Source organism: Salvelinus namaycush, chromosome 19, assembly GCF_016432855.1.
Source record: "Salvelinus namaycush isolate Seneca chromosome 19, SaNama_1.0, whole genome shotgun sequence".
NCBI lineage: Eukaryota > Metazoa > Chordata > Actinopteri > Salmoniformes > Salmonidae > Salvelinus > Salvelinus namaycush.
The window spans coordinates 41,022,631-41,050,000 of record NC_052325.1 but is presented as its reverse complement, the minus strand read 5'-3'; the positions used below and the strand labels follow the sequence as shown (position 1 = coordinate 41,050,000).

At 40.3% G+C, this 27,370-nt stretch overlaps 1 protein-coding gene across 2 annotated transcripts; it reads right to left on the bottom strand.

Annotated features, from left to right (window-relative positions):
- stat4 (signal transducer and activator of transcription 4) lies at positions 1-27,370 on the bottom strand. Of its 2 annotated transcripts, XM_039014998.1 has the most exons (23): positions 27,268-27,370; positions 26,629-26,757; positions 24,649-24,784; positions 22,070-22,168; positions 21,564-21,735; positions 18,121-18,206; positions 16,819-16,970; positions 16,525-16,683; positions 16,199-16,291; positions 12,993-13,052; positions 12,747-12,767; positions 9,055-9,148; positions 8,707-8,751; positions 7,165-7,248; positions 6,142-6,240; positions 5,853-5,988; positions 5,473-5,525; positions 5,040-5,134; positions 4,465-4,601; positions 3,905-4,096; positions 1,606-1,651; positions 1,314-1,413; positions 1-394 (listed from the first exon to the last, which is right to left on the bottom strand). In XM_039014998.1, the coding sequence occupies exons 2-23, from the start codon at positions 26,754-26,756 to the stop codon at positions 371-373; spliced, it is 2,211 nt and encodes a 736-aa protein (XP_038870926.1). In that variant the 5' UTR covers position 26,757; positions 27,268-27,370; the 3' UTR covers positions 1-370. The 2 variants fall into 2 exon arrangements, with proteins under 2 accessions (XP_038870926.1, XP_038870927.1); XM_039014999.1 differs by lacking the exon at positions 27,268-27,370 and having other exon boundaries at positions 8,707-8,748; positions 26,629-26,756.

The following is a 27,370-nucleotide window of genomic DNA, read 5'->3' as shown; positions in this document are numbered from 1 at the left end:
TTAAAGCGATAATAAACATTTATTATTTGTACAAAACTTGGTTCTTGATAGCGGAGCATAAGACACTATTTATATATATAATAACATACTAACATTACTTGTGCAGAAGTAATAAAGATGTCAATTTATGAGAAGTGATATAACAAGGTGTACCACTGCATGTAATATCTACTTTATGCTCAAAACATAATATTATACCTTTGTAGTCATGACAAAGGGCTCAAAGACAATACTAACAGTTGGATAGAAGAGCATGGTATTGTGATCAGATGTAAGAGAAAATTACACTTGTACAGGGATTCCGTAGAGATTGTAGGCCACTAGTCGGAGAAGAGTGAGTTACTTGGCATACTCTGCAGGTCACCTTGTGTTACTCGGAGTACGGAGAACTCATCTGTAAAAGTCAAACAATACCCTTAATAGCGGACGCCAATGCAACTAGAATATAAAGATTGTTTCTGCAGGTTCAGTCCAATCACCACAGAGAATTACAAGGAGTCTTCATGATGACTCATTTATTTTACAAAAGGAACATCATCTTAAAAGTCGTATTTAACATCAAAGCCAGAGCAGAGATAAAGTCAACCTAGGCTTCTGAACCTAGTTCATCTCCAGAGTGTTTTAATACCTTGCTGCGGTGTAGCCTCGTCCCAACCTGTACATGATCTGTTTTATAGCCAGCTCTTCTATCATTACTATAAACCATACACCAAGTCAGTTGTGGTCAGTGCTGTTTAAGTTTTTTTATGAGCATGGCCTTATTTCTATGACAGAATATTGGATGACTGTCATTCATATTCCATTCACCCAGCTCAATGTAACATCAATAGGCTTAGGCTCCTACATGATGCTCAAATTTCCCCCATACCCATCATGAGGTTGCTACAACCTAGCCTATGAATTAAAGTTTAAAACGTCGGTGCACAGGTCGAAAGACAAATTGGAGTATTCAAGGTGGCAGACAGTGACACATTCAATACCGCCTTGCACACTCTAGCTGATCTAGGGTGTAAACACTAGTCCAAACAGTTGCAGACAAGAGTTTGTATTGGACAAATTCAGGTAGGTTTAGCCCCGTTTTGTTCGGCTTCCTCCTCTGAGGAGCCTCCACTCATACAAGTGTAACAGAGTTGAATTTCTTGTATTATCACCAACATTGAGACAAAGGTTATTGTATACCAGCACCTACTGGCTTAGAGAGGCAACTGTGTATCTGCAATGATGGAAGAGTTGGCTACATTAGATAGGCCTACAGTTTGGGACTAGGCTAGCTGCAGAGTGTCTGTTTAAGATAGGGTGGTTACTGTACTCACGGCAGTCTCAATCTCCAAGGGGCTGAGGTGCTGGGTGAGCATGTCAAACATCCCAGGGGACATGGGGGGTTCTGGGGAGGAGCAGGGGGGAGGTGTGGTTCTAAGGGCGGGGGCGGCAGCATTGGAGAGAAAGAGAGAGAGATATAAGTCAAGGGAATGGTTTAGACTATAGAAACAAATTATATCTAACGTAGCCTAATATTTCAGATACACATCTTCGGTGCAGGTCTGCATTCAACTCCTGGTATGCACAGATTATAAGATCTTAACAAACTTAAACTTAAGTACTCACTGCAAAGTTGAGATGGGGATCAGCATAGATGGTATGTATGGAAAGACTGTAAGAAGATTAAAAAAATAGGAGATTATGGGCATGTTAGTAAACAACCACTCAAATTGTTGGCAATATCAACCCTGCTTCCCAGTTCCAGAACATTTGATTGTCCAGTTGTGCTGATGATTATACAATGTTTGTATAAAACATTCCCCTGGCGTTGGAAGAACATTCCCAGAACCCATTTAGTCTTTTCTTTAAATGGTTCCCAGAATGTTTCATTGGGTTGTGGGAACAGTCTGGTGGGAACATTGTGGGGACATCACAAAATATATGTTCCCAAATCACAAAAACTTTCCAGTTGTGCGTATGATTTGACAATATTTCTTTTAGGGTGCAAAAAATATTCACTTGATGTTGCAAGAACCACATTTTTTAGATTCTTTCAAAGTTCCTAACGAATTTCATTAGGTTGTGGGAACAATGTGGGGATATGACAAGAGATAGGTTCCCAAAACACAAAATCTGTCCAATTGTGATGACATTCTTAGAATGTTTGTATCAGGGTGCACAAAACATCCCCTCAATGTTCTTTGAATTGTATTCGTAGAATACGTAGAATTTTCCCAGAATTATAAAACTAAGTTTTGAACAGTCCATGTGTCACGTCTACTCTCGCTCCTGCCCTCCGGCGTTCGACATCACCTGTATAATAACCACCAGTCCTGGGGTCCATCATTACACACACCTGCAGTGATCATCAGGCTCACCTGGACTCCATTACCTCACTGATTACCTCCCCTATATCTGGCACTCCCTTAGGTTCTTTCCCAAGTCAGTATTGTTTATGTGTTTCATGTCTACACACTACTCGTGTTTGTTATATTGTTCAATGTTCCGATTATTATTAACATAATAACACACAGAAATACGAGCCGTAGGTCATGAATATGGTCGAATCCGGAAACTATCATCTCGAAAACAAAACATTTATTCTTTCAGTGAAATACGGAACCGTTACGTATTTTATCTAACGGGTGGCATCCATAAATCTAAATATTCCTGTGACATTGCACAACCTTCAATGTTATGTCATAATTACGTAACATTCTGGCAAATTAGTTCGCAACGAGCCAGGCGGCCCAAACTGTTGCATATACCCTGACTCTGCATGCAATGAATGGAAGAGAAGTGACACAATTTCACCTGGTTAATATTGCCTGCTAACCTGGATTTCTTTTAGCTAAATATGCAGGTTTAAAAATATATACTTCTGTGTATTGATTTTAAGAAAGGCATTGATGTTTATGGTTAGGTACAGTCGGGCAAAGATTGTGCTTTTTTCGCAAATGCGCTTTTGTTAAATCATCCCCCTTTTGGTGAAGTTGGCTGTCTTTGTTAGGAAGAAATAGTCTTCACACAGTTTGCAACGAGCCAGGCGGCCCAAACTGCTGCATATACCCTGACTCTGTTGCAAGAGAAGTGACACCATTTCCCAAGTTAAAAGAAATTCATGTTAGCAGGCAATATTAACTAAATATGCAGGTTTAAAAATATATACTTGAGTATTGATTTTAAGAAAGGCATTGATGTTTATGGTTAGGTACACGTTGGAGCAACGACAGTCCTTTTTCGCGAATGCACACCGCATCGATTATATGCAACGCAGGACACGCTAGATAAACTAGTAATATCATCAACCATGTGTAGTTAACTCGTGATTATGATTGATTGATTGATTGTTTTTTATAAGATAAGTTTAATGCTAGCTAGCAACTTACCTTGGCTTCTTACTGCATTCGCGTAACAGGCAGGCTCCTTGTGGAGTGCAATGTAAAGCAGGTGGTTAGAGCGTTGGACTAGTTAACTGTAAGGTTGCAAGATTGAATCCCTGAGCTGACAAGGTAAAAATCTGTTGTTCTGCCCCTGAACAAGGCAGTTAACCCACCGTTCCTAGGCCGTCATTGAAAATAAGAATGTGTTCTTAACTGACTTGCCTCGTTAAATAATGGTGTAAAAAATAAATACAATTTAAAAATGATTATCATAATCGGCCAAATCGGTGTCCAAAAATACCGATTTCCGATTGTTTTGAAAACTTGAAATCGGCCCTAATTAATCGGCCATTCCGATTAATCGGCCGACCTCTAGTAAAAACACATCACCACCAAATAATGAGTAGAAAATGATGCAATCCCATAACATACTTACTCTCACTCACAGAGAAGTTGCTGGAACCTAGGTGGTAAGAATTATTTTATATACAGTACAAACCAAAACCCTCTCCATCATAACCATGTCTTGGCAGAAATCTTGCCTTTGTTCTGCTGGCTGTTGTAAAGTCGTCCGAAGGCCTCGTCTTTGGGGATGTCTGGGTAGAGGAACTTTAGTGGGTTCTCAGGGACCTCTCCGTCTGTGATGACCTTGTAGTCCCGGATAATGTCGGCAAACGGGAGAGCGCTGAGGCGTGATTTGGTGTACGGCTCCACCGAGATGAACTTGGCGTCTCCTGTTGACACAGACACAACCAAAGCGCCAATCAGAGTTAAATGTTTACAGAATCAATGTTAAAGACACTGTGGAAGTTTAGATGCTAATTGTTTTGTGGATTTCAATGTTGACTGCATGGTTCAGATAAAATATGAATCAATTTATTATCTTATGAAACCAAACAAATCACTCGTTTTGGGCAAACAATATGATTTTACTCATGGGTGTGGGGAGGTGTGACCCTTTATGTCTAATCAGGTCATTTCTGGACAATTTGTCTCTCCATGTAGGGGTCCCCCTTTGGCTCAAGAGCAGATGCAAAAATTCCAAATAGTGAAGATAATTCTTTCACGACACCCCAGTAATTGACAACCGAGCAGGCCTCACCACTATCGGACTGCTCCACCCAGGTGAAGGTGATCCCGCCCAGGTGGCTCTCGCTGAAGCGCAGCAGGAAAGTCCCAGGCTCCTTGTCCTTCAGACGGGCCCTCTCAGTCTCCTTACTGACAAAACCCATGATGCAGCTGAAGGAAGCACACCCAAAACACACCATCAGTTACAGCACCGTTACATTATTTATTTTACACCCACTGATTTAACAGTACACTGTGGTGTATAGCCCTGAGCAGTGAATAGATCAATCCAGTACATTAAATCCATTCAAAATGGAACTGAACCTAATGATTCACAACTGACATTAAATTGTACTGAACCCAACACTGTAGTTTAGCAAAGGCTAGCTTAAGGATCAGCAGTGGGGTACACAAAGCAGAGGAGTGTCCACAAACAACTTGTAGCCCCTAGCATCTATCGCCTAAGCATTTATGTAGATCTGAGAATATTGTAGAAGCAACATGGCAATAATTCCATCTGTCCCCCTAATAATTGTCCACACATGGCATAGTGCCTAGGGGAAAGGGGATAGGGGGTATGGGTTGTTTCTGACCGGCCCTAAATCTCACTTGTCGTTCCAGATGGGAAGTAGGTGCTTCTTGATGAGCTCCAGGATGGAATCCAGCCACATCCAGAAACTGAAATTCTTTCCATGAATATTCTCCTGGAAAAAGCGGACAGAGTGGGAAAGAGATGAGAATTACCCTTAAAAGTGTTTTATGGCATCTTTCAATAAAAAGACAGCCTCAAGTTATTAATTTAATATGACCACTGGAATAATTCCTCAGGGGAAGTGGTGCAATTATGAATTGTTGATGGAGAATGACTCCACTAGGAGCTGAAAAGAATAAGTCAAGTCAAGATGGAGAATGACAGTACAGTATGTCTGTGAAAGATTCTACATGAAGTGGGAAATTAGAGTATTTGCTAGTAAGATATGACATCCTTCATTTTGTGTTTAAGACTTGTAGTAGTAGGACTATAAGAAGCAATAGAACCGACCTTGCAGAATTTGGACCAGGATACCTGACATTCGTTTTGGGAGGCTTGCTGACCTACAGTGAAGATGATTCATAGATTCATGATTATCAACAAAAGAAATGTAATATTTCATACACTAAGAATGAATATTCAAGTATTCTTGGACAGAAATAACACCACCTTAGATAATATAGGGGGAGTCCATACTATTGTGGTGGTTGGAAGCCAAAGACCGATGTTGAACAATCTCATGACAATTCACATTCCTTTTCTCTCATAATTGAAAATACTTGTTAGGGACGGGAGTGCTTTTCCTCATGACCTGTGCAAATAAATGGTGTATGTATGCTGTTCCAACACTGTTATGCCCTCATGAAAAGTGTTCCACTAGGCCACCATACCCAAGAGTTTCTCTCCTAGCATGCACAGCTGTTCCCTGTTGAGGCCCCGCCCAGCGAAGGTGGAGAACTGCCAACTCAGTACCTCAGAGAGCTGGCCCCAACTGGCCCGCTGAGGACTGGCAAAGAAGCCCAGGTTCTAAAAAAGGGAGCGGCACAGAGGAAAGAGAGTGAGATAAAATATAAAACACCTAAAAGAATGGTAGTGTGTGTGTGTGTGTGTGTGTGTGTGTGTGTGTGTGTGTGTGTGTGTGTGTGTGTGTGTGTGTGTGTGTGTGTGTGTTCAGCTCACCCTGGGTTCGTCAGTCAGCAGGTTGTACCACATGACAGATGCCCAGCCTCCAGGCAGCTGGCTAACATTGGAGATGACCACCAGAGGAAAGGAGCAGGTCTGCAGAGAGAGAGACATATATGCACGCACACATACCACACACACACACACACACACACATACAGTATTTGCTTACACAATGACTACAGTGGCTTGCGAAAGAGTTCACCCCCTTGGCATTTTTCCTATTTGCAGCTCCTTCAGGGTTATCTTTGGTCTCTTTGTTTCCTCTCTGATTAATGCCTGCCTTGCCTGGTCCGTGAGTTTTGGTGGGCTGCCCTCTCTTGGCAGGTTTGTTGTGGTGCAATATTCATTCAATTTTTTAATAATGGATTTAATGGTGCTCCGTGGGATGTTCAAAGTTTCAGATATTTTTTTATAACCCAGTCATGATCTGTACTTCTCCACAACTTTGTCCCTGACCTGTTTGGAGAGCTCATTGGTCTTCATGGTGCCACTTGCTTGGTGGTACCACTTGCTTAGTGGTGTTGCAGACTCTGGGGCTTTTCAGAACAGTTGTATATATACTGAGATTATGTGACAGACCATGTGACACCTAGATTGCACACAGGTGAACTTTATTTAACTAATTATGTGACTTCTGAAGGTAATTGGTTGCACCAGATATTTTTTAGGGGCTTCATAGCAAAGGGGGTGAATACATATGCAAGCACAAGTTTTTTTTTTTTAAACAAGTTTTTTTTTTCACTTCACCAATTTGGACTATTTTGTGTATGTCCATTACATGAAATCCAAATAAAAATCTATTTAAATGACAGGTTGTAATGTAACAAAATAGGGAAAACACCAAGGGGGATGAATACTTTTGCAAGGCACTGTAATAACGACTGACAATGTATGCTAGGAAGACTGGGTGGGGATTATTTGAGGTGTGGGATGGTGTGGAGTATTGTCAGAATGTCTGTGTGGGAGAGTGTGTGTCTTATATAGGAGATATGAAGGAGTGTGTAGAAATTGACTGACCTCCAGGTCGATGTTAATGCCCTGTATGTTGAACTGGGCCTCAAAGCTGAGGGAGTGGAGCTCCTCCGTCACAGAGACAGGACCCTGGAACCAGCAGAATACAAATACACACACACACACACACACTTTACTAAACGCCTTCCTCTTACAAACACTCTACTACACCACATTTCACTAAACCTTTTTCTCAGAACACATTAAATATAGTAGCAGAGGGAAATTAAACATTTTTTGTGCAGTGAGGGACCCACCAAAAAGTTGAACACATCTCAATGAAAAACACGGCAGGCTCTATCAACGGGATAAGGAATTTGCCCTATTTATTAAAGAACAGCATTCCATAACAAGGCTGTCGAAAAACCCAATGAAACGATCTTTGAGGATAATTATATTCCCTCTACAGTATATGAGCAATAGGGGGAAGTTTGATAGCATTATTCATCAGTAATATTCTGTAATAAGATAAGGATCCTGTATCCTAGTGTTTAAATTATGTGATTGAAGCTTTGTCATGACTTTTGTTGAGCCACATGAATAAAAAAGCAAAATAAACTCCTTTCTTCAATTCAAAAGTCAATCTATGATAAAACTTTATCAGAAAGAGCACATGTTTTTTTCAATTAGGAGTTTACTAGGGAGTTAACAAGGTTTTCCATCTGTGATAAGTTATGGAGCCATCTGAAAATGTACACAACCAAAAGCACCATTGTCCTGAAAAGGAGTTAAAACTTCAAATTAAGGGGAACATTTTGTAAATCCTTGGCAATGTTGCCATCTACTGTTTTAAGAAAGCAACTACCTCTTTCTTAATGGAAGTGTTTTTGAGTTCAGTTTTTAAAAGATATTATATTTTACCAGGCAAGTCAGTTAAGAACAAATTCTTATTTACAATGACAGCCTACTGGGGAACAGTGGATTATTCAGGGGCAGAACAACAGATTTATACCTTGTCAGCCTAGGGATTTGATCCAGCAACCTTTCAGTTACTGACCCACCACTCTAACCACTAGGCTACCTGCCTCCCCAACCTCAGGCAAAGTAAAACAAATGATTTACCTCTAAATAAATCATAAGTTTTAAACTCTTAATTCACTTCCGTGTCCAATGACTTCTAATCAAATTATCTCTGGTTGACCAGAATATATCTCTTGAAGTTCTTACAAAGATACGGAAGAAGAAGCGAGACATCCCACTCCCTAATCTTTTCTGGTTACATTACAGTCAATAAACTAAGCAGACCAGACCCAGCTGCTAATGCATTGGTGCCTATGGGAGAGCCACCCCGTTAAGCAGACCGGAACTGACCATTTTTTTTCAATGGTAAATGGCCTGAGTGGGACATCTTCATTTATCCACCATCTTTGGCTCGACAAAGCAGTTCTACGATAGCAAACAAATCTGAAGGTCATGTTTCAAAGGTCAAGCTTTTCTAAAGGTCACTTTACTAGAGTGTAATCTTAGATAGGCCTGCATCACTGACCCTTAACCATCATTCATGGAAAAACTAAAAGTCTTGTTCAACTTTCATATTACTTCTCTCACCTCGTTCACCTTGGTTCCATTAACGTATTTCTTCTCTTTCAGCTGCTGAAGAAGATACAAATATGATATCAATGCATAATAAATATACTTACATTAATATCAAATGAACTATTCACACACTGTCATGTACAGCTAGGCCAGGGCGATCTTATAAAAAAAAACATATAATAGGGTCTTTGCAAACAGTTGTCTGTTATTTCCAATATAACTGTTGCCAGCCAGCTCCATTGAACCAAATTAGTTTGATTCCACTAAAATGTTTCACTAAACCTGTGGATTAACAGATTGAGGTTTAATTATTATTAAAATGTTAGTGTGTAAGTGGGGACAGTGAAAGTCAGAGGTTACCAAGTGTCTAAACTCTACAGACAGACAGCCATTGGATGATTCCTCCACGTCCATTATTTTGGTGGTGGTAGTCAGGATGAAGAACTGACGATTTCTGAATGGAGAGGGACGGGGCAAAGCCATAGTTAGTAGTCTGAACTAAGCACACACACAAGCAAACACATACAAACACAGAACAGCAACAACAACAAAATTAGCTAAGATACTGTACATGGCAAACACATGCAGCGGTAGAAACAACAATTCAAGTTGGATTCCAGGCAGCTAAAAAGGGGATTATTCTGCTCACTTAAACTGTGTCATCTGACACATCTCATACTTCTCTCTTTGTCACTGTTCTCCCTACACACTAAAAACAAATGGTTCTATATAGCGCCAAATAAAGGTTATTTGGCTTGTAAGCATAGCAGAACCCTTTGTGGTGCTATATGGAACCTTTTTTTGAAGGTTCTATGAAAATAACCATACTCATAAGGTTCTAAATGGAACATGTATGGTGCTATAAAGAACGATTTCCTAAGATTCTATAAAGAACCATTAATAAAGATTTGATATAGCACCAAAAAAGGGTTTTGCTATGGTTACAACCCTTTTTGGGACTATATAGAACCCTTTTTTATGGTTCTTTATAGAACCTTTATGGAGAATGGTTCTATAAAGAACCTTTCTCAATCTCAAAGGTTCTTTGTAGAACCATACCGTTTTTAAAATTCTGGTTTAATAGCCACATTATATTGTTAAAATCCCATCGTTTTATTATTGTGTTTATCAGCAAGTTTAATAAGGTGTGCTAGCTCTGGAACATCTGGGGGTCCCTGAGAGGAGAATTGAGAACTACTGTCTTAGTAGACAATTCTCAATTGACGCAAGGCCATATGTGAGTCTTTCACAAGACACCGTCACTGGCCATAGTCATATACAGTGCTGTGAAAAAGTAATTGCCCCCTTACACTCAATAACTGGTTGTGCCACCTTTAGCTACAATGACTACAACCAAACGCTTCCTGTAGATTTTTATCAGTCTCTCACGGCGCTGTGGAGGAATCTTGGCCCACTCTTCTATGCAGAACTGCTTTAACTCACTCTTCCAAAAAGTTATACATTCTTCCAAAATCCTTGATGATCATCCAGGTGCTTCCAGGTGCTTTTTGGCAAACTTGAGTAAACTTTTTGGATGAGATGGCGAAAACCAAACACTGCATTCCACAGTAAGAACCTTATACCAACAGTCAAGCGTGGCGGTGGTAATTTGATGGTTTGGGGATGCTTTGCTGCCTCAGGACCTGGACGACTTGCCTTAATAGAAGGAACCATGAATTCTGCTCTCTATCAGAGAATTTTACTGGAGAATGTCAGGCCATCCGTCCGTGAGCTGAAGCCTTAGACAAATACATTTAAACTCAGTTTTTAACAATTCCTAACATTTAATCCTAGTAAAAATTCCCTGTCTTAGGTCAGTTAGAATCACCACTTTATTTTAAGAATGTGAAATGTCAGAATAACAGTAGAGAGAATTATTTATTTCAGCTTTTATTTCTTTCATCACGTTCCCAGTCGGTCAGAAGTTTACATACACTCAATTAGTATTTGGTAGCATTGCCTTTAAATTGTTTAACTTGGGTCAAATGTTTCGGGTAGCCTTCCACAAGCTTCCCACAATAAGTTGGTTGAATTTTGGCCCATTCCTCCTGACAGAGCTGGTGTAACTGAGTCAGGTTTGTAGGCCTCCTTGCTCGCACACGCTTTTTCAGTTCGGGGGTCAGGGCTTTGTGATGGCCACTCCAATACCTTGACTTTGTTGTCCTTAAGCCATTTTTCCACAACTTTGGAAGTATGCTTGGGGTCATTGTCCATTTGGAAGACTCATTTGCAACCAAGCTTTAACTTCCTGACTGATGTCTGAGATGTTGCTTCAATATATCCACATCCTTTTCTTTCCTCATGATGCCATCTATTTTGTGAAGTGCACCAGTCCCTCCTGCAGCAAAGCACACTCGTGCTTCAAGGTTGGGATGGTGTTCTTCGGCTTGCAAGCATCCCCCTTTTTCCTCCAAACATAACGATGGTCATTATGGCCAAACAGTTCTATTTTTGTTTCATCAGACCAGAGGAAGAAAGAAAAAGTACAATCTTTGTCCTCATGTGCAGTTGCAAACCGTAGTCTGCCTTTTTTATGGCGGTTTTGGAGCAGTTGCTTCTTCCTTGCTGAGCGGCCTTTCAGGTTATGTCAGTATAGGACTCGTTTTACTGTGGATATAGATACTTTTGTATCTGTTTCCTCCAGCATCTTCACAAGGTCCTTTGCTGTTGTTCTGGGATTGATTTGCACTTTTCGCACAAAAGTACTTTCATCTCTAGGAGACAGAACGCATCTTCTTCCTGAGCGGTATGACGGCTGCGTGGTGGCTGCGTGGTCACATGGTGTTTATACTTGCGTACTATTGTTTGTACAGATGAACGTGGTAACTTCAGGCATTTGGAAATTGCTCCCAAGGATAAACCAGACTTGTGAAGGTCTACAATTTTTTTTCTGAGGTCTTGGCTGATTTCCTTTGATTTTCCTATGATGTCAAGCAAAGAGGCACTGAGTTTGAAGGTAGGCCTTGAAATACATCCACAGGTACACCTCCAATTGACTCAAATTATGTCAATTGGCCTATCAGAAGCTTCTAAAGCCATGACATCATTTTCTGGAATTTTCCAAGCTGTTTAAAGGCACAGTCAACTTAGTGTATGTAAACTTCTGACCCACTGAAATTGTGATACAGTGAAATAAATATAAGTGAAATAATCTGTCTGTAAACAATTGTTGGAAAAATTACTTGTGTCATTCACAATGTAGATGTCCTAACCGACTTGCCAAAACTATAGTTTGTTAACAAGAAATTGGTGGAGTGGTTTAAAAACGAGTTTTAATGACTCCAACCTAAGTGTACGTAAACTTCCGACTTCAACTGTATACATCAAAATTGTTAAAAAGCAACAAATTTGACCTTTTGAAATGACCTACTCAAAGTCCAGACCTATTCCCAATTGAGATGTTGTGGTAGGACTTGAAACGAGCAGTTAATGTTTGAAAACCCACAAAAAATTCCCCCACGGCGACGTGAGACTGATCAACTACAGGAAGCATTTGGTTGCAGTCATTGCAGCAAAAGGTGGCACAATCAGTTATTGAGTGTAATTGTTCATTAAATAAATAAAATAAGCATCCGTTTTTTTTTGTTATTCGTAACCTCAGATTCCCTTGATCTAATGTTAGGTTTTGGTTGAAGATCTGATAACATTCAGTATAACAACTATCAGAAATACTTTTTTACACCAATGTATAACATGTTACAGCGTAACATAACATATTAGATAAACTAGAATGACACTCTCACTCATTGTTGCACAAAAAGAGCTGTGCAAAAACCACGCCCCAAAATATTATATTGAGCCACCGACCCTACATTTTAATTAACACTAAAAGAGGAAAGAACCCTTTTTTGAACTACAAAGAACTATTGAAGGGCTAAAAAGGTTATTTGGGTCAGTATGGTTCCACATAGAACCATCACCCTTCCCAAAGAACTATTGAAGAACCCTCATGTACACACATGCCACATGAGAAGGTTCAATATTGGCCTAAATAACAAGAACAGGAAATCCCCACAGAACATCCCACATTGAGGTTGCATGGATATACTCACACTCTGCCAGGGGGGAGGTCCCTACACACAGGGAAGATAATACAGTACATAAATTACTCAGTAATGTAGTGCTAGCTTGCTTATAAACGTCAATGAAGAATATATTGATGTCTATGAAACATTACGTTTCTGAAATATATTCATGTTCACACAGTGTTGTCAGTTTGTTTAACAGAGCTTGCAAAGAGTGATCACTTTGAAGCAAATGTGCCACATATTGCTGTGTTACATTACACTAATACTCACTTGTCAAATATTGTCTTCACTTTCAGTTGGTAATCCACCTCTGGAAGTTTGACCAGCAATCTAGACAGAAAAGTGACAAAACATAAATATTTAGCGAAAACATACACTCCCCTGACAGTTTATTAGGTACAGACAGTGAGTCACTTGTCCGTGGCTTGCTATATAAAGTAGGCTGACAGGCATTGAGGCATTCAGTTACTGTTCCATTTAACGTTAGAATGGGGAAATCAAGTGACCTAAGGGACTTTGAGCGTGGGATGATCATCGGTGACAGAAGCCAACAAATTGTTGGATTACCAACAAATAGAATATGGCGCCGACGGAGATGGCAGCATCGATACTAGCTCTTAGAAAACTTTGCAGTATTTTGTTTTATTATGTATTATTTTTTTTACATTATTAGCTCAGGAAATGTTTTGTGTCATTACATATAGCCGGAAGAACTATTGGATATTAGCAGCTCGCTCTCCAGATCCCAATCACCTGAATTCTGATTACACACCTGTATGTCTTTATCACACACTATTTAGTTCAGCTCTTTGCACCCCATCATTGTGAGGTATTGTTTTTTGTTTTGTGACACATTTCTATTCGGACTTCTGGTTTTCCCGTAATTTACTCCTCCCGTGTATGATAGTTTTTGCCTGGTTCTGAACCCCGCCCTGTGCAACTGTGTCCTGGACTTCCTGACGGGCCGCCACCAGGTGGTGAAGGTAGGAAACTCAACACTGGGGCACCACAAGGGTTTGTGCACAGCCCCCTCCTGTACTCCCTGTTCACCCATGACTGCGTGGTCAATCATCAAGTTTGCAGACGACACAACAGTAGTAGGCTTGATTACCAACGTTGACGAGACAGCTTACAGGGAGGAGGTGAGGGCTCTGGGAGTGTGGTGCCTGGGAAACAACCTCTCACACAAGGTAAACAAAACAAAGGTGATCGTGGACTTCAGGAAACAGCATATGGTGCACCCCCCTATCGACATCGACGGGACATCAGTGGAGAAGGTGGAAAGCTTCAAGTTCCTCGGCGTACACATCACTGACAAACTGAAATGGACCACTGTTAGGTGAGAATTTTCTGTTAATTGAATGATTAGAATATTCCGCCCTGAAACATATAATTGTATGGAAGTGATTAGAATGTATAAAATCATAATCAATAAATGTGTAGTCCTAGTCAGAATTAGGGTAAAGACAATATGTCTTTATGGTATTATAAACACAGACTGTCTGAGCTTGGTGCCGACCTGACTAGAGATTGGGAGAGAACAGGGAGTACGTGTCAAGAACAAGGTCACTAATCTCTGTCGGTTGGGAAGCAGGACATGTGTGTGCGTCTGTTTGTGTGTATGTGTGTATGTGTATGTGTGTGCGTCTGTTTGTGTGTGTGTGTGCGTATGGTTGTGTGAATGTGTGGGCGTGAGAAGTCAGTATAAAATGAATTGTTTTGTATTCTTGACTTTAGAACGTTCCCGTGAATAAACCTTTTTGACTATCTATTTTAGCTGGGCCTCCGTCTGTTTCATTCGACCAGGATCTTACAAATTCTGGTTTGCCGACTGAGTAATATGATTAAATTGGGTTATGTACCTGGAGAACAAAATTCTCTTATCAACCACCCACACAGACAGTGAGGTGAAGAAGGTTCAACAGAGTCTCTTCAACCTCAGGAGGCTAAAGAAATGTGGCTTGTCACCTAAAACCCTCACAAATTTTTACAGATGCAAAATTGAAAGCATCCTGTCGGGCTGTATCACCGCCTGGTACGGCAACTGCACCGCCCGCAACCGCAAGGCTCTCCAGAGGGTGGTGCGGTCTGCCCAACGCATTACCGGGGGCAAACTACCCTCCCTCCAGGAAACCTACAGCACCCGATGTCACAGGAAAGCCAAAAAGATCATCAAGGACATCAACCACCCGAGCCACTGCCTGTTCACCCCACTATCATCCAGAAGGCGAGGTCAGTACAGGTGCATCAAATCTGGGACCGAGAGACTGAAAAAGAGCTTCTATCTCAAGGCCATCAGACTGTTAAACACCCATCACTAGCACATTAGAGGCTGCTGGCTATAGGCATAGACTAGGAATCACTGGCCACTTTAAGGAATGGAACACTAGTCACTTTAATAATGTTTACATATCTGGCATTACTCATCTCATATGTATATACTGTATTCTATACTATTCTACGGTATCTCATTCACTTAATAATGTTTACATATCTTGCATTACTCATCTCATATGTATATACTGTTTTCTATACTATTCTACTGTATCTTATTCCGTTCCGCTCTGACATCGCTCGTCCATATGTATATAGTCTTAATTAATTCCTACTTAGATTTGTGTGTATTCGGTATATGTTGAGTAATTTGTTAGATATTACTTGTTAGATATTACTGCACTGTCGGAGCTAGAAGCACAAGCATTTTGCTACACCCGCAATAACATCTGCTAATCACGTGCATGTGACCAATAAAATTTGATTTGATTTGAAACGGCCGCCATCCTGGTCTTTTCACACACAACAGTGTCTAGGGTTTACCGATAATGTTGTGACAAACAAAAAACCTCTAGTCAGCCGCAGTTCTGTAGGCAAAAACAGCTTGTTGGTGAGAGAGATTGAAGTAGAATCGCAAGAATTGTGCAAGCTAACAGGCTGGCCACAAAGAGACAGATAACGGTGCAGTACAACAGTGGTGTGCAGATGGCATCTTGGAACGCACAACTCATTGGTCCTTGTCACGGATAGGCTGTTGCAGCAGATGACCACACCAGGTTCACTCCTATCAGCTAAAAACAAAAAGAAGCAGCTCCAGTGGAAAAACATTGCCTGGAACATGACAGCGAGTTCAGTTTACATGAGTGGCCTGGTCAGTCCCCAGACCTCTACCCAATATAACATATTTGGAATGAGTTGGAACCGGGCTGTTCGCAATATGAATGTACGGCCGTCCAATCTGCAGCAACTGCATGTGATGCCATCACGTCAGCATGGACCAACATCCTTGTGGAACGTTTCCGCACATTTTAAAATTCCCAGAAGAATGCAGGCTGTTCTGGAGGCAAAAGTACTAGACCCGGTACTAGATGGGTGTACCTAAAAAATTCTCTGGTGAGTGTATATTTAAGATGTATACACACACAACGGATTGATAAGCACCATGTATTGAGTTGTGTTACATCTTAATACACATACAGTACCTGACTTTGGTGGTGAACTGCACCCCGGTCTTGATGATGAGAGGTTTCTGGGGGTGGGTTGGCATACATGGCTGCTTCTCCACCACAAAGGAGCTGTGGACATTGTACAAAGGGATGACACAACGATGGCCTACAAGAGAACTACAATAGCATAATAGCAGTTGTGTATGCCACCTAGATTTGGATGCCGGCAACATAACAGTCACAAGTTCATTTCCCTGTTATCTAGCTTCCCTGTGCTTCCAGTTGTTTGGAAAATAACTTTGTGATATGGATACTTCATGCACTTGGTTAGAGTAGGTGTTCGGCTTTGTTGAGGTCAGTACCTTTTGATGAGGTGGTAGATGAGGTATTTGACCTGCTCCTCCATCTGCGGTCTCTGCAGTGGGATGGGGTCGCTCTCATACGTCACCTTTAATATAAGCTCCCCCAGTTTGTCCAGCTGACGCTTCATCTGGAACAGACTTTGGGCTGTCAGAGTAAACCTGGGAGAGAGAGAGGGTGACAGGGGGTGTGCATGAATTGAGGTTGACCTAAAATCCCATGTTATTTTGGGATATAGTTATACGTTTGAGTAATGTGTGTGTGTGTATGTGTGTAAGCATGCTTGGTTGCATTACCAGTTCTGGAGCTGGTCCAGTCCAGTGAGCAGTGGGCCACCTATACAGTTGATCTGCTGCCTGCGTTTCCACTCCATCAGCTCTGGGTTCAGCTGGGACACTATCAGAGCATCAATCTCTTTTATCACGTCACTCATTTTAGATAGGTTCTCCTATGGGGGAACAATAACAACAACTCACTGCTGGTCCTGTGTGGCTCAGTTGGTAAGAGCATGATCCTAGCAACACCAGTGTTGTGGGTTCAATTCCCCCAACATGATTGACTTTGGAAAATGTTATTTTTTAAAGTTAATTTCCTGTAATTATATGTGGTTTAACAAGACTCATGACATCTTTTAGGAAGGATATTTAATGATAATCCCATCAATAATGGATAGGGAAAATAGTCTAGACCCGATTTCTCCAAATGCTATTCCGCTACCAAATATGTTTTATTAGGATCATTTATATGAACCGTCAATATATTATCTTTTGCAGAAAGTGATTGGATCAATTGATAACGACAGAGTCACACATCATATGAGATTTCTTTCCAAGCAAAGTCCAATTTCTTTGACTCCTCGACTTTAGGTCGTAGCTCATTTTCTGAATGTCATAGAGAAAAACCAAAGAAATTCCACATTGCATCAGAGTTGCATCTTCCTCTGGCATGTACTGCTTGTTTCTAGCCTGAAGCTTCACAGATGTATGCATCGTTTTTGATTGGTATAAACAATCACGAATTGTAAAAAACAAACAAAAAAAACATTTTTATAGTTTTTTTTACCCCTCAAATCAAGGAAGTTCCCACGCCCCCCCACAAAACGTTGGCGCCTAGGTTGGGAACCCATGTACTATTCATGTAAGTTTCATTGAATAAAAGTGTCTGTTAAATGCCATATATTATAATATTATACATAAACGTGTGTTTTGTTGATTAGTCCCCGAAGCGAATTCAATAAATATCCTCACGACTTCAATATCTAAACTCACTCAGCTGTCTTGCAGTGTCAGACGAAAATCTAACTAGCAATATCGTGCTGGATGCAACAGTGCTCTCCACACTTTGCAGCCCCCCAAAATGTTTTCTTTTTAACCATTGTATCTATATGGTAAATATTCATATAGAATTGTATAGACTAAAATTGTGTAAGACAGCAACTGCATGACAGAAACGGTGGCCCCAATTCAAATAAATGCATATTACTCAAAGATAAGGCATCGCTGATGTTCAACTGTTTACACGCTAAACACAAAGCTTAGGCCTATAGTAACAACCATAGCTGATTGATGGTTTATCTAATGTATGTAGTGTTCCCACACCTTCCTCTTAAAGTCCAGGTTGTTGAGCATCTCCTGCAGTCGGGTCACTTCCTGTTTCATCACCGCTGTGTTCCTGTCCACTGGATCTAAGGGACAAAAATACATCCAGCATGACAGAGGATAAAACATAGTGGGAACCCATGTACGATTGATGTAAGTTACATTGAATAAAAGTGTTGCACTTCTTTGCACCACTTTAATGGCGCAATCTGGGATTGGTACATGGGTCATTCCACAAAATGAGTCCCTTTTGCATCACTTTGAAATTGTAAGTAGAAATTGTGCACCACTATTGGATTTTAAAAGCATGTTATATTAAATGTGGTGCCCTTTAACTTCTCTAGGGTAGGGGGCAGCATTTTCACGCTTGGATGAAAAGCATACCCAAATTTAACTGCCAGTTACTCATCCCCAGGAGATAAGATATGCATATTATTAGTAGATTTGGATAGAAAACACTCTGAAGTTTCTAAAACTGAATCATGTCTGTGAGTATAACAGAACTTATTTAGCAGGCGAAACCCTGAGGACAAACCATTCAGATTTCTTTTTTTTTAGGTCACTGTCTTTTCAATGAGTTTTCATTGGGAAACCAGATTTCTAAGCGAATTGCTTGCAGTTCCTACGGCTTCCACTAGATGTCAACAGTCCTGAGAAATCATTTGAGGTTATTCCTTTGTGTAATGAAGAAATACGGCCATCTTGAAGTCGAGGCACTCCAGGTGTCCTGGACATGCGCTTCAATCAAATATCGTTTTAATCCTGTATTGAACACATATCATCCCGTCTTCAATTTTATCGATTATTAACATTAAAAAATACCTAAAGTTGTATTACAAAAGTAGTTTGACATTTTTTGGCAAAGTTTACAGGTAACCTTTGAGATAATTTGTCGTCACGTTTGAGCAAGTTGGAACCGGTGTTTTTCTGGATCAAACGCGCCAAATAAATGGACATTTTGGATATATATAGACGGAATTAATCGAACAAAAGGCCCATTTGTGATGTTTATGGGACATATTGGAGTGCCAACAACAGAAGCTCGTCAAAGGTAAGGCATGAATTATATTTTTATTTCTGCGTTTTGTGTCGTGTCTGCTGGGTTGAAATGTTTTCTCTCTTTTGTTTGCTATGCTCAGATAATAGCATCGTATGCTTTCGCTGAAAAGCCTATTTGAATTCTGACATGTTGGCTGGATTCACAACCAGTGTAGCTTTATTTGGTATCTTTCATGTGTGATTTAATGAAAGTTTGATTTTATAGTAATTTTCATAGTAATTCATTTTAATTTGGCGCTCTGCATTTTCTTAGGCTTTTTGCCAAGTGATACAGTAGCGTCTTGCCTAAACTCAGATTTTTGGATATAAATATGAACTTTACCGAACAAAAAATACATGTATTGTGTAACATGAAGTCCTATGAGTGTCATCTGATGAAGATGATCAAAGGTTAGTGATTAATTTTATCTCTATTTCTGCTTTTTGTTACTGCTCTCTTTAGCTGGAAAAATGGCTGTCTTTTTCTGTGACTTGGCTCATACCTAACATAATCGTTTGGTGTGCTTTCGTCATAAAACCTTTTTGAAATCGGACACTTTAGATGGATTTACAACAAGTGTAGTTTTAAAATGGTGTAAAATACTTGTATGCTTGAGGAATTTAAATTATGGGATTTCTGTTTGGCGCCCTGCAGTTTCACTGGCTGTTGACGAGGTGGGACGCTACCGTCCCACATACCCTAGAGAGGTTAATAGACCATATGGACAATTCAATAAATCCAATTTTTTATTTGAATATAGACTTGATAAATAAATCCACTTTCTGTGACTTCTCAGAAGATTTTAACCCTTTTAATCCCAAAACTTTTCACCATTATTGTAAAGTCTTAGTTATTTTGTTGCTTCGACAAAGTCATTTCTGGCGATTTGTATTTATTTAATGGGATTAGCGATTCATTTAAAAACAAACCTGTACATGATTTTAAGGTCAACCCTGTTATGTGAACTAAACTCTAGTTTTAATATGGTGAAACTATTCCTTTTAAAATGTTTTCTCAAAAGAAAGATTGGATATCTGATATTCAAATCATAGCGTAAAAGCAGGTGAGCTGGTTCAACTCTTTTTGGCCATTTTCTTGTGTTTTGTGGTGGAAAACTGAGTGGGTCGAGCATAACACGTCAACCCTCATAGATAGACAGGCTAGAAATATTTTAACAATAAAAACAATTATTGTGAAGCTTCTATCAATTGCCTCTCCCTGTTGCACACATCAAGCTTACATCCCCCTATCACATAGGGATTTATGGCTGAATTAAGATTAAATCGTCAACCCTGTTACGGTCATCTCTGTTACCACTTACTATTGTAATTTTTGTATTTAACCTCTTGAAATAGGAAAACATGTTTTTAATTAAAAGTCCAGTGCAATCAAAAACTAGATGTTTCTGTGTTTTAAATGTATTTCCACACTATGAGGTTGGAATAATACTGTGAAAGAATTATGATTGTTTGAGCTGTTTGAAAAGACCGCCTGAAATTTCAGCTCGTTTTGGAGGGATGGAGTTTTGGCCTGCCTGGTGACATCACCAGTCGGTAAATTGGTTAATATACCAACAAGAAAGAACATTCCAAACCTCTCTGCCAATAAAAGCTAGTTTTCCGTTTTCCCCTCCCCACTCAGACCACTCCCAGAAGGTCCTAGCAAAATTCCTTCCTTCTAATGCGCAGGAACGTCATCGGGTCTAACGGTTGTCTCGAGCCGAATTGCGGATGTGCAGGCCGTCTAATCAAAGGAATTCCTTTGATATTAAGTTGTTTTTGATGAAAATGAAAACGTGTCAGTTTGTCACTTTAACAAGGTTTCAACTAATTAAGACATTGGCTCAAATCTAGGTTTTGCATTTAGATTTGACACTTTTTTCACTTCTATTGACTTGCTAAACCCCATACCCGAGTGGGGCAGCGGTCTAAGGCACTGCATCTCAGTGCTAGAGCTGTCACTACAGACCCTGGTTCGATCCCGGGCTGTATCACAACCGGCCGTGATCGGGAGTCCCATAGGGCGGCGCACAATTGGCCCAGGGTTTTCCGGATTAGGGGAGGGTTTGCCTGGAGTAGGCCGTCATTGTAAAATAAGAATTTGTTCTTAACTGTCTTGCCTAGTTAAATAAAGGTAAATAAATACCCCGGCCTGGTCTGCTGAGTCTGCTTCGCAAGCGTTCCTAGAAGTATTGCAATGTTGGGCTTCTGGGTTTAAAAACTCTGTGGTTTAAGTCAAGTGTTGCCCATAGTTAGTCAATAATTTCACCACATCATGCCATCAGAGGGCAATGTGCAGTTATTGCCATTTTACTAACCCTATCCAATATTATACGATAGCTGTAAAATCATCTCAGATCTTAGGGGAGTCCATAAGGAAATTTCAGATTGGGTGTATGGCTGACCTCGAGACTGGAGAGTTTTATAGCGGAAGTCAAAGTCGTCTTGCATGTCTTCTAGGTATTTCACTGCCTGGTCCATCATCTGCACACTACTCCTGATCACCGCCACCCTGTTGTCCATGTTCTTCTGTCTCTCGAAGGCCACCGAATTCTGCATTGACTTCTCCAATGGGCCCTATCAAGATGATGATGAGGTGAAGTAAACCACACACACATATGCACACACACCCAACCAACCACCCACCCACCCATCCACCCACGCACGCACGCACGCACGCACGCACGCACGCACGCACGCACGCACGCACGCACGCACGCACGCACGCACACACACACACACACACACACACACACACACACACACACAGAGATACCTTCCTATTGCAATTAGTCTTTACTCTTCCTGTTACTGCCTGTCTTTCCAGGTGTTTCGAGGAAGAAGATATAAAAGGATAAGCGGGAAACACAAGGGACTTTCCTGATGACGTAACAGAGTCAAAGAGACTCACCTGTTCCTGAATGCTGGCTGTGGAGATGATACGACGCTCCTCTCTGAGGCAACTGGAAATGACCCCGGCCATCAGCAGAGGGTTGGCTTTGCATTTAGTCTGAAAAAGAACATGGACATATGAATCCACAGACACATGTATACATGTACAAGAAGGCATGGAGATGTCAAACACCTAGAGACCTTGTCAAGCGATTCGAATCTCTCTGTGAAATTGTTAATGTGTTAGTTTGACAGTTGCAGGATCTGAGTTCGAGTCCTGGTCCAGCCTACCACCCCCCCCCCCCCCCCCCCCCCACCCCCCCGAAATTGCTGCAATATTATGCTGCTGTCTACACCATTTGACATACGCAGTCCCCTGCCTGCATGGGATCGAATCCTGGTCCCAGCGCACTTATTAACATTATGCCCACAATCTATCTCCCTCTTCATTTCATGGGTATCCCTGTCAATAAAAGCAGAAAATACTTACAAAATATATTTAAAAAACAACAACATTTTAACTTACTTGTCTGTATGAGTGTCTCCTGAATTGTGCAAATTGTGTGAGTTTCTAAGAGCTCTTTGAAGGCTTCCTCTCTCAACTGAGATTCTTTCTCGGAAATACAAAAGAGTGTGGGTAAAACAGGGAGGCTCAGGTTTGCTCTACCTTCTCCTTATAATCTATAGTGTAAATTGGTTAATAAGGATGTATTGAAAGGTGTTTTTCAGACACTGTACATTCTCTCCAACCTCTCCACCGACACACCTCACAGAGAAAGTATGCCATCAGGTGTGTGAAGAAACAACATAAATCATTCCATAGGAAAGAATGTGACTGAACCAGGTACAGACTCAGTATGAAAACAAAACCAAAAGTAATGTACTATGACAGTCTAAACAAGGAGAAATTTAGTGTAAAAAGGCCTACAGACATGGGACATGTTTACAGGCAACGAAAATGAAGAAAACAGAATGAAACGGGGTGGTACTACCTGAACCCCAATAAGAAGTACTAGTTTGCTACGTTGATCCCTAAGGAATACAACCATGGATGGACATGCCCATAATTTGTCCCTTTAGTTTGTGTTTTGTCTGTCTCTGGGATCTGAACTCAGTTCTGTGCAAAACATGTCTCAAACATCATGTGCATCTTGACATCTTTGTCTGTTTTTGACAAAATTCCACAGATTCTGTCTAGGCCTCTGTGACACAAGGGAAAGTTCTGATGTGAACATGTGAAACCTGATTTCTCTTTCAGTCATTGTCTGTAACTACTGATCTGAGTGTGCAACGAAAGGCAGAAGGGGGATTCAATCTTGAAAACCTACGCGATACCCTTTACCACCATCACAATGACGACTACATCACAAACAAACAGTGTCAGTTCAGCAGCATTCAGCAGCGTCCTTCGGCCCACTGTATTCAGATCCTCCCTCAGACTGAGAAATCCCCTTAGAGCCAACCACTCAGCATTTCCTAGCTTTAGATGAGACACTGCAATATTTATTTCCAGTACTAAGTACTAATGTATTTGCATAGTGGGTTGACCGTTTTCTTCATTCAGTGACATATTTATTTTTTCAAGGTTAGGGTCAGATCCCTCACAACAAAATGCAATTCATGTATGAACCACTGGAGGAGAGTTTATTCAATTCATGAAATGCATTTCCATTGAATTCCCTAAATTGAGTTCAAAAGAGTGGACCCTAAACAATGCTTGTATACCTTCAAGGTAGACTCAGCACAAATGATTGCATGGAAAGAGACACTTTCCATCTGTCATCTGTGCATAATAGACAGCACACCTAAACAATAACAACATGCATATCTCCAAGCGCCACACCAAACCAAACCTCTTGTGTCCTCTTGTGTTTGAGCTACTACTTCCTCTGAGAAACATCACACCATCTGTACACACAAACAAACAGTCAAATACACACACAGACAAAATGGAAGTTCTGGAAACCACAAGGTTCTGATGAGGTATGTGTCTTTCCTACATCAGTTGTGTTATACAGAAATATGGCCTCGCCGGCCTCAGCCATCAGCCTCAAACAGCTATTTCCTGTTCCTGTTACAGTGTTTTAAGGTACAATTCTCAGAGATTCTAAGAAATATACTGCCAGTCAATGTCCTGAGACCTCAGAGAGCATAATAGAATTTAGATTCCCCTGAATAGGATAAGAGGTGAAATTGTCTGGAACAAAAATGACATACAACACACATACAACGTCACAAGTGAAAGGAAGCTCAGTTTGAGGAATGCCACTAAACCGTAAGCCAATCCCTAAAGGTGACAAAAACACACAAATGAACAGCTCTCGTCTTTCACTTCCCTTTCCACACTGAACACATACACACACACATACATACTATCATAACATACTACACAGTGCCACCCCCCAGTTATGGGAAGTTGTTGGTTGTACTTAATCCCCTCAATGCTTAAATGCATCAATGACAAGGATAGACTGTTTAATGTTATCAATGTTGGATCTGCAGGGTAAATGGTTGCCTGGCAAACTGATTGAGCGCAGAGTTCAGTCTGGTTTTAACCAGGTTAGGTGTATGATATTGTAAGGGAGGTTATTGTGGCACCTGTAACTGCTGGTAGATAAACTTCAAGTTGTGTCTTTGTAGGAAGTTCTGTTCCTGAGAACACTGCCTGTCCAGCTGAGACAGGAGATTGCTGAGGAGAACTGTCGCCATGGACTCATGGTTTGCGGCAGTATCCCTGGAAAAAACACATACACTTTGTCTTAGCTTTGTATCTAATTTAACAGTTTTCAGTGCTCAATAAAAAAAGTTATTAATAAGAGCATGTAGAACATACTGTATACATCATGTTATAATGTACAAGGGAAAAGGGGGAAAATCACTCATTCTCCTTTTTCAGCATGTCATATCATCAAATGCTTTCTTTTGCTGTTTTGTACAAGCGCAATAGGTTGGTTCCACGAAATGAGTCCCGTTTGGGTAGTGTAACATGGTGGGGGAAAAAGCATTTTATTTCACCCAATTTGTACATTCTGTAATAATTAGCACATCTACATGTTTTTTGTTATTTTATCCCATCCCAAAAAAAAAGACTATACTAAGTGCCTGTAAGTGCCAAATAAAGTAATAGGGTTGACCCTAACAGGGATGACCATAACAGGGTTGACGATTTCATCTTAAATCAACCATACGGGGCGGCAGCGTAGCCTAGTGGTTATAGCGTTGGACTAGTAACCGAAAGGTTGCAAGATCGAATCCCTGAGCTGACAAGGTACATATCTGTCGTTCTGCCCCTGAACAATGCAGTTAACCCACTAGGCCATCATTGAAAATAAGAATTTGTTCATAATTAACTGACTTGCCTAGTAAAAAAATAAATACATCCTCTTGTGACAGAGGGAATTGAAGCTTGTTGTGTGTAACAGGGAGGGGAAATTAATTACTGCAGTAAATAGGGTCACACATACTGTTTCTTGGTAGTATTAAGCAAATCAACTTTGAAACAAAAGTATACACCTTACACACTTGGTAATTGGCTTTAAAAAAACAAGACTACTATGTCATAGAGTTAAAATGTATTACATTTTGAGTTTGCATCCCAATATTACCCTTTTTTGGCAGTAAAAATAATAAATGTTTATTAATTATGAAATTATGAAAAATATTGATAACATTCCACCCATGGCGCCACTAGAGGATGCTTTGGTAATTTGACTGTAAGCTTTAAAAAAAAGAAGCTATCTACAGCATGTAGTGTTAACCTCTACACACTCAGTTTTCCACCACAAAACACGAGCAAATGCCCAGAGAGTAGAACCAGCTCACCTCCCTTAACACTATGATTTGAAAAAAATATTTAAAAAGGAATAGTTTCACCATATTAAAACTCTTCTTTTTTTTAACCTTCAAATGAATCCCTAATCACATGTAATAAATAATAATCTTCAGTCAAAGCAACAAAATAAATAGGACTTTACAATGATGGTGAAAACGTTTAGTGGTTAACTGGGTTAAAATCTTCAGAGAAGTCACAGAGAGTACAGAGGCGGACATGTCAAAATGCATAATACTTTTTTTCATATTAAAAATCGGATTCATTGAATTGTCCATGTGGTCTATATTAAAGGGTACTTCATTTAATATAACTGGCTTTTAAAATCCAATATTGATTCACAATTTCTTCTAAAAAATATCAAAGTGACTCATTTCATGGAACGACCCAACACATGAATATCAGTCACAGCTGGATTACCATGATGAGTTAATGCAGTAAAACACTCATTAAGGTGTCATGGCTGGTCTCATAAAGGTGTTATGGATGCCTTATTGCCCCTTCAAGTAAAGTGTTACCAATTATGGTATCCACATGCTGTGTTTTAGTTCCTGAACATGCTCGCTGGAAACCCAACTTCATATCTATTATATATATTACTGTACAGTAACACAAGCACCAACACACATACAGACATACACACAGACATGCATACAGACAGACACACACAGACCAAGACACACTCTCTCTCACACACACACACACAAACAAATGCATGCACGCACGCTCACACACGCTCACACACTCACCAGTCCTGGCTCTCAATATAGTTGGAGAGCACCTGCCGTATGTCCATAGGGAAGTTGTCATCATAAAGGTAGCCCACCTGCTCCTGGTATTTGATCTGGAGCTGTTGAATTTGTTTCCATTGACTCATGCTGAGGAACAATTCCAACAGCCCAAAGCAAATTAAAACAGCCAAATCAATTACACTTCTGTGAAAATGATTGAAGGTTCGGTGCTTGTGGAGTTTTTGTCCAGGTACAGTAACATAATAGTTTATGATAAAGAAGACTATTCAAAAAGAGCATACTCTAGGGCCTAGGCCTACCTATTATAAAAATGTGACGCATATTGCGTTTCAAATGCGTATCATACTGCATATATATATATATTTTTTTTTTGTATTATTAAACTGTTTATGTCTTTCGTTATCCAATAACACAATATATTCGGAGTAATGAATAATATAGATAGATCTATTACTGATGCTTGTCGACTGGTAACTGTCTGTCAAGTAAGCCTACCACATGCGATTTCTTGTAAATCCTATTTTACAGCAGCATAAGCTTTGCCTAACCTTAATTTCTGTAGCGGAGCTAGATCAAATCGTTCTGGTTAATGACTATCAAAAAGTTTATAAAACGTCATCGTTTGTGAAAGCCTACCTGTGTATTTGGACTGGTGCGCTATCACAGAAATATCCACGTTAGGCGACACAAGTCATGTGAATGCTTGTCAATTGCTCCTCTCTCTCTCTCTCTCTCTCTC

What these genes read in the sequence shown, in the direction of transcription:
- stat4 (XM_039014998.1), bottom strand. Translation starts at nt 26,756, where the DNA reads ATGAGTCAATGGAAACAAATTCAACAGCTCCAGATCAAATACCAGGAG. An exon ending in CAGCCAGCATTCAGGAACAG is followed by an intron (nt 21,736 to 22,069) that starts GTGAGTCTCTTT and finishes TCATCTTGATAG; the next exon opens with GGCCCATTGGAGAAGTCAAT. An exon ending in ATGGAACCAAGGTGAACGAG is followed by an intron (nt 7,249 to 8,706) that starts GTGAGAGAAGTA and finishes TGCTGGTTCCAG; the next exon opens with GGTCCTGTCTCTGTGACGGA.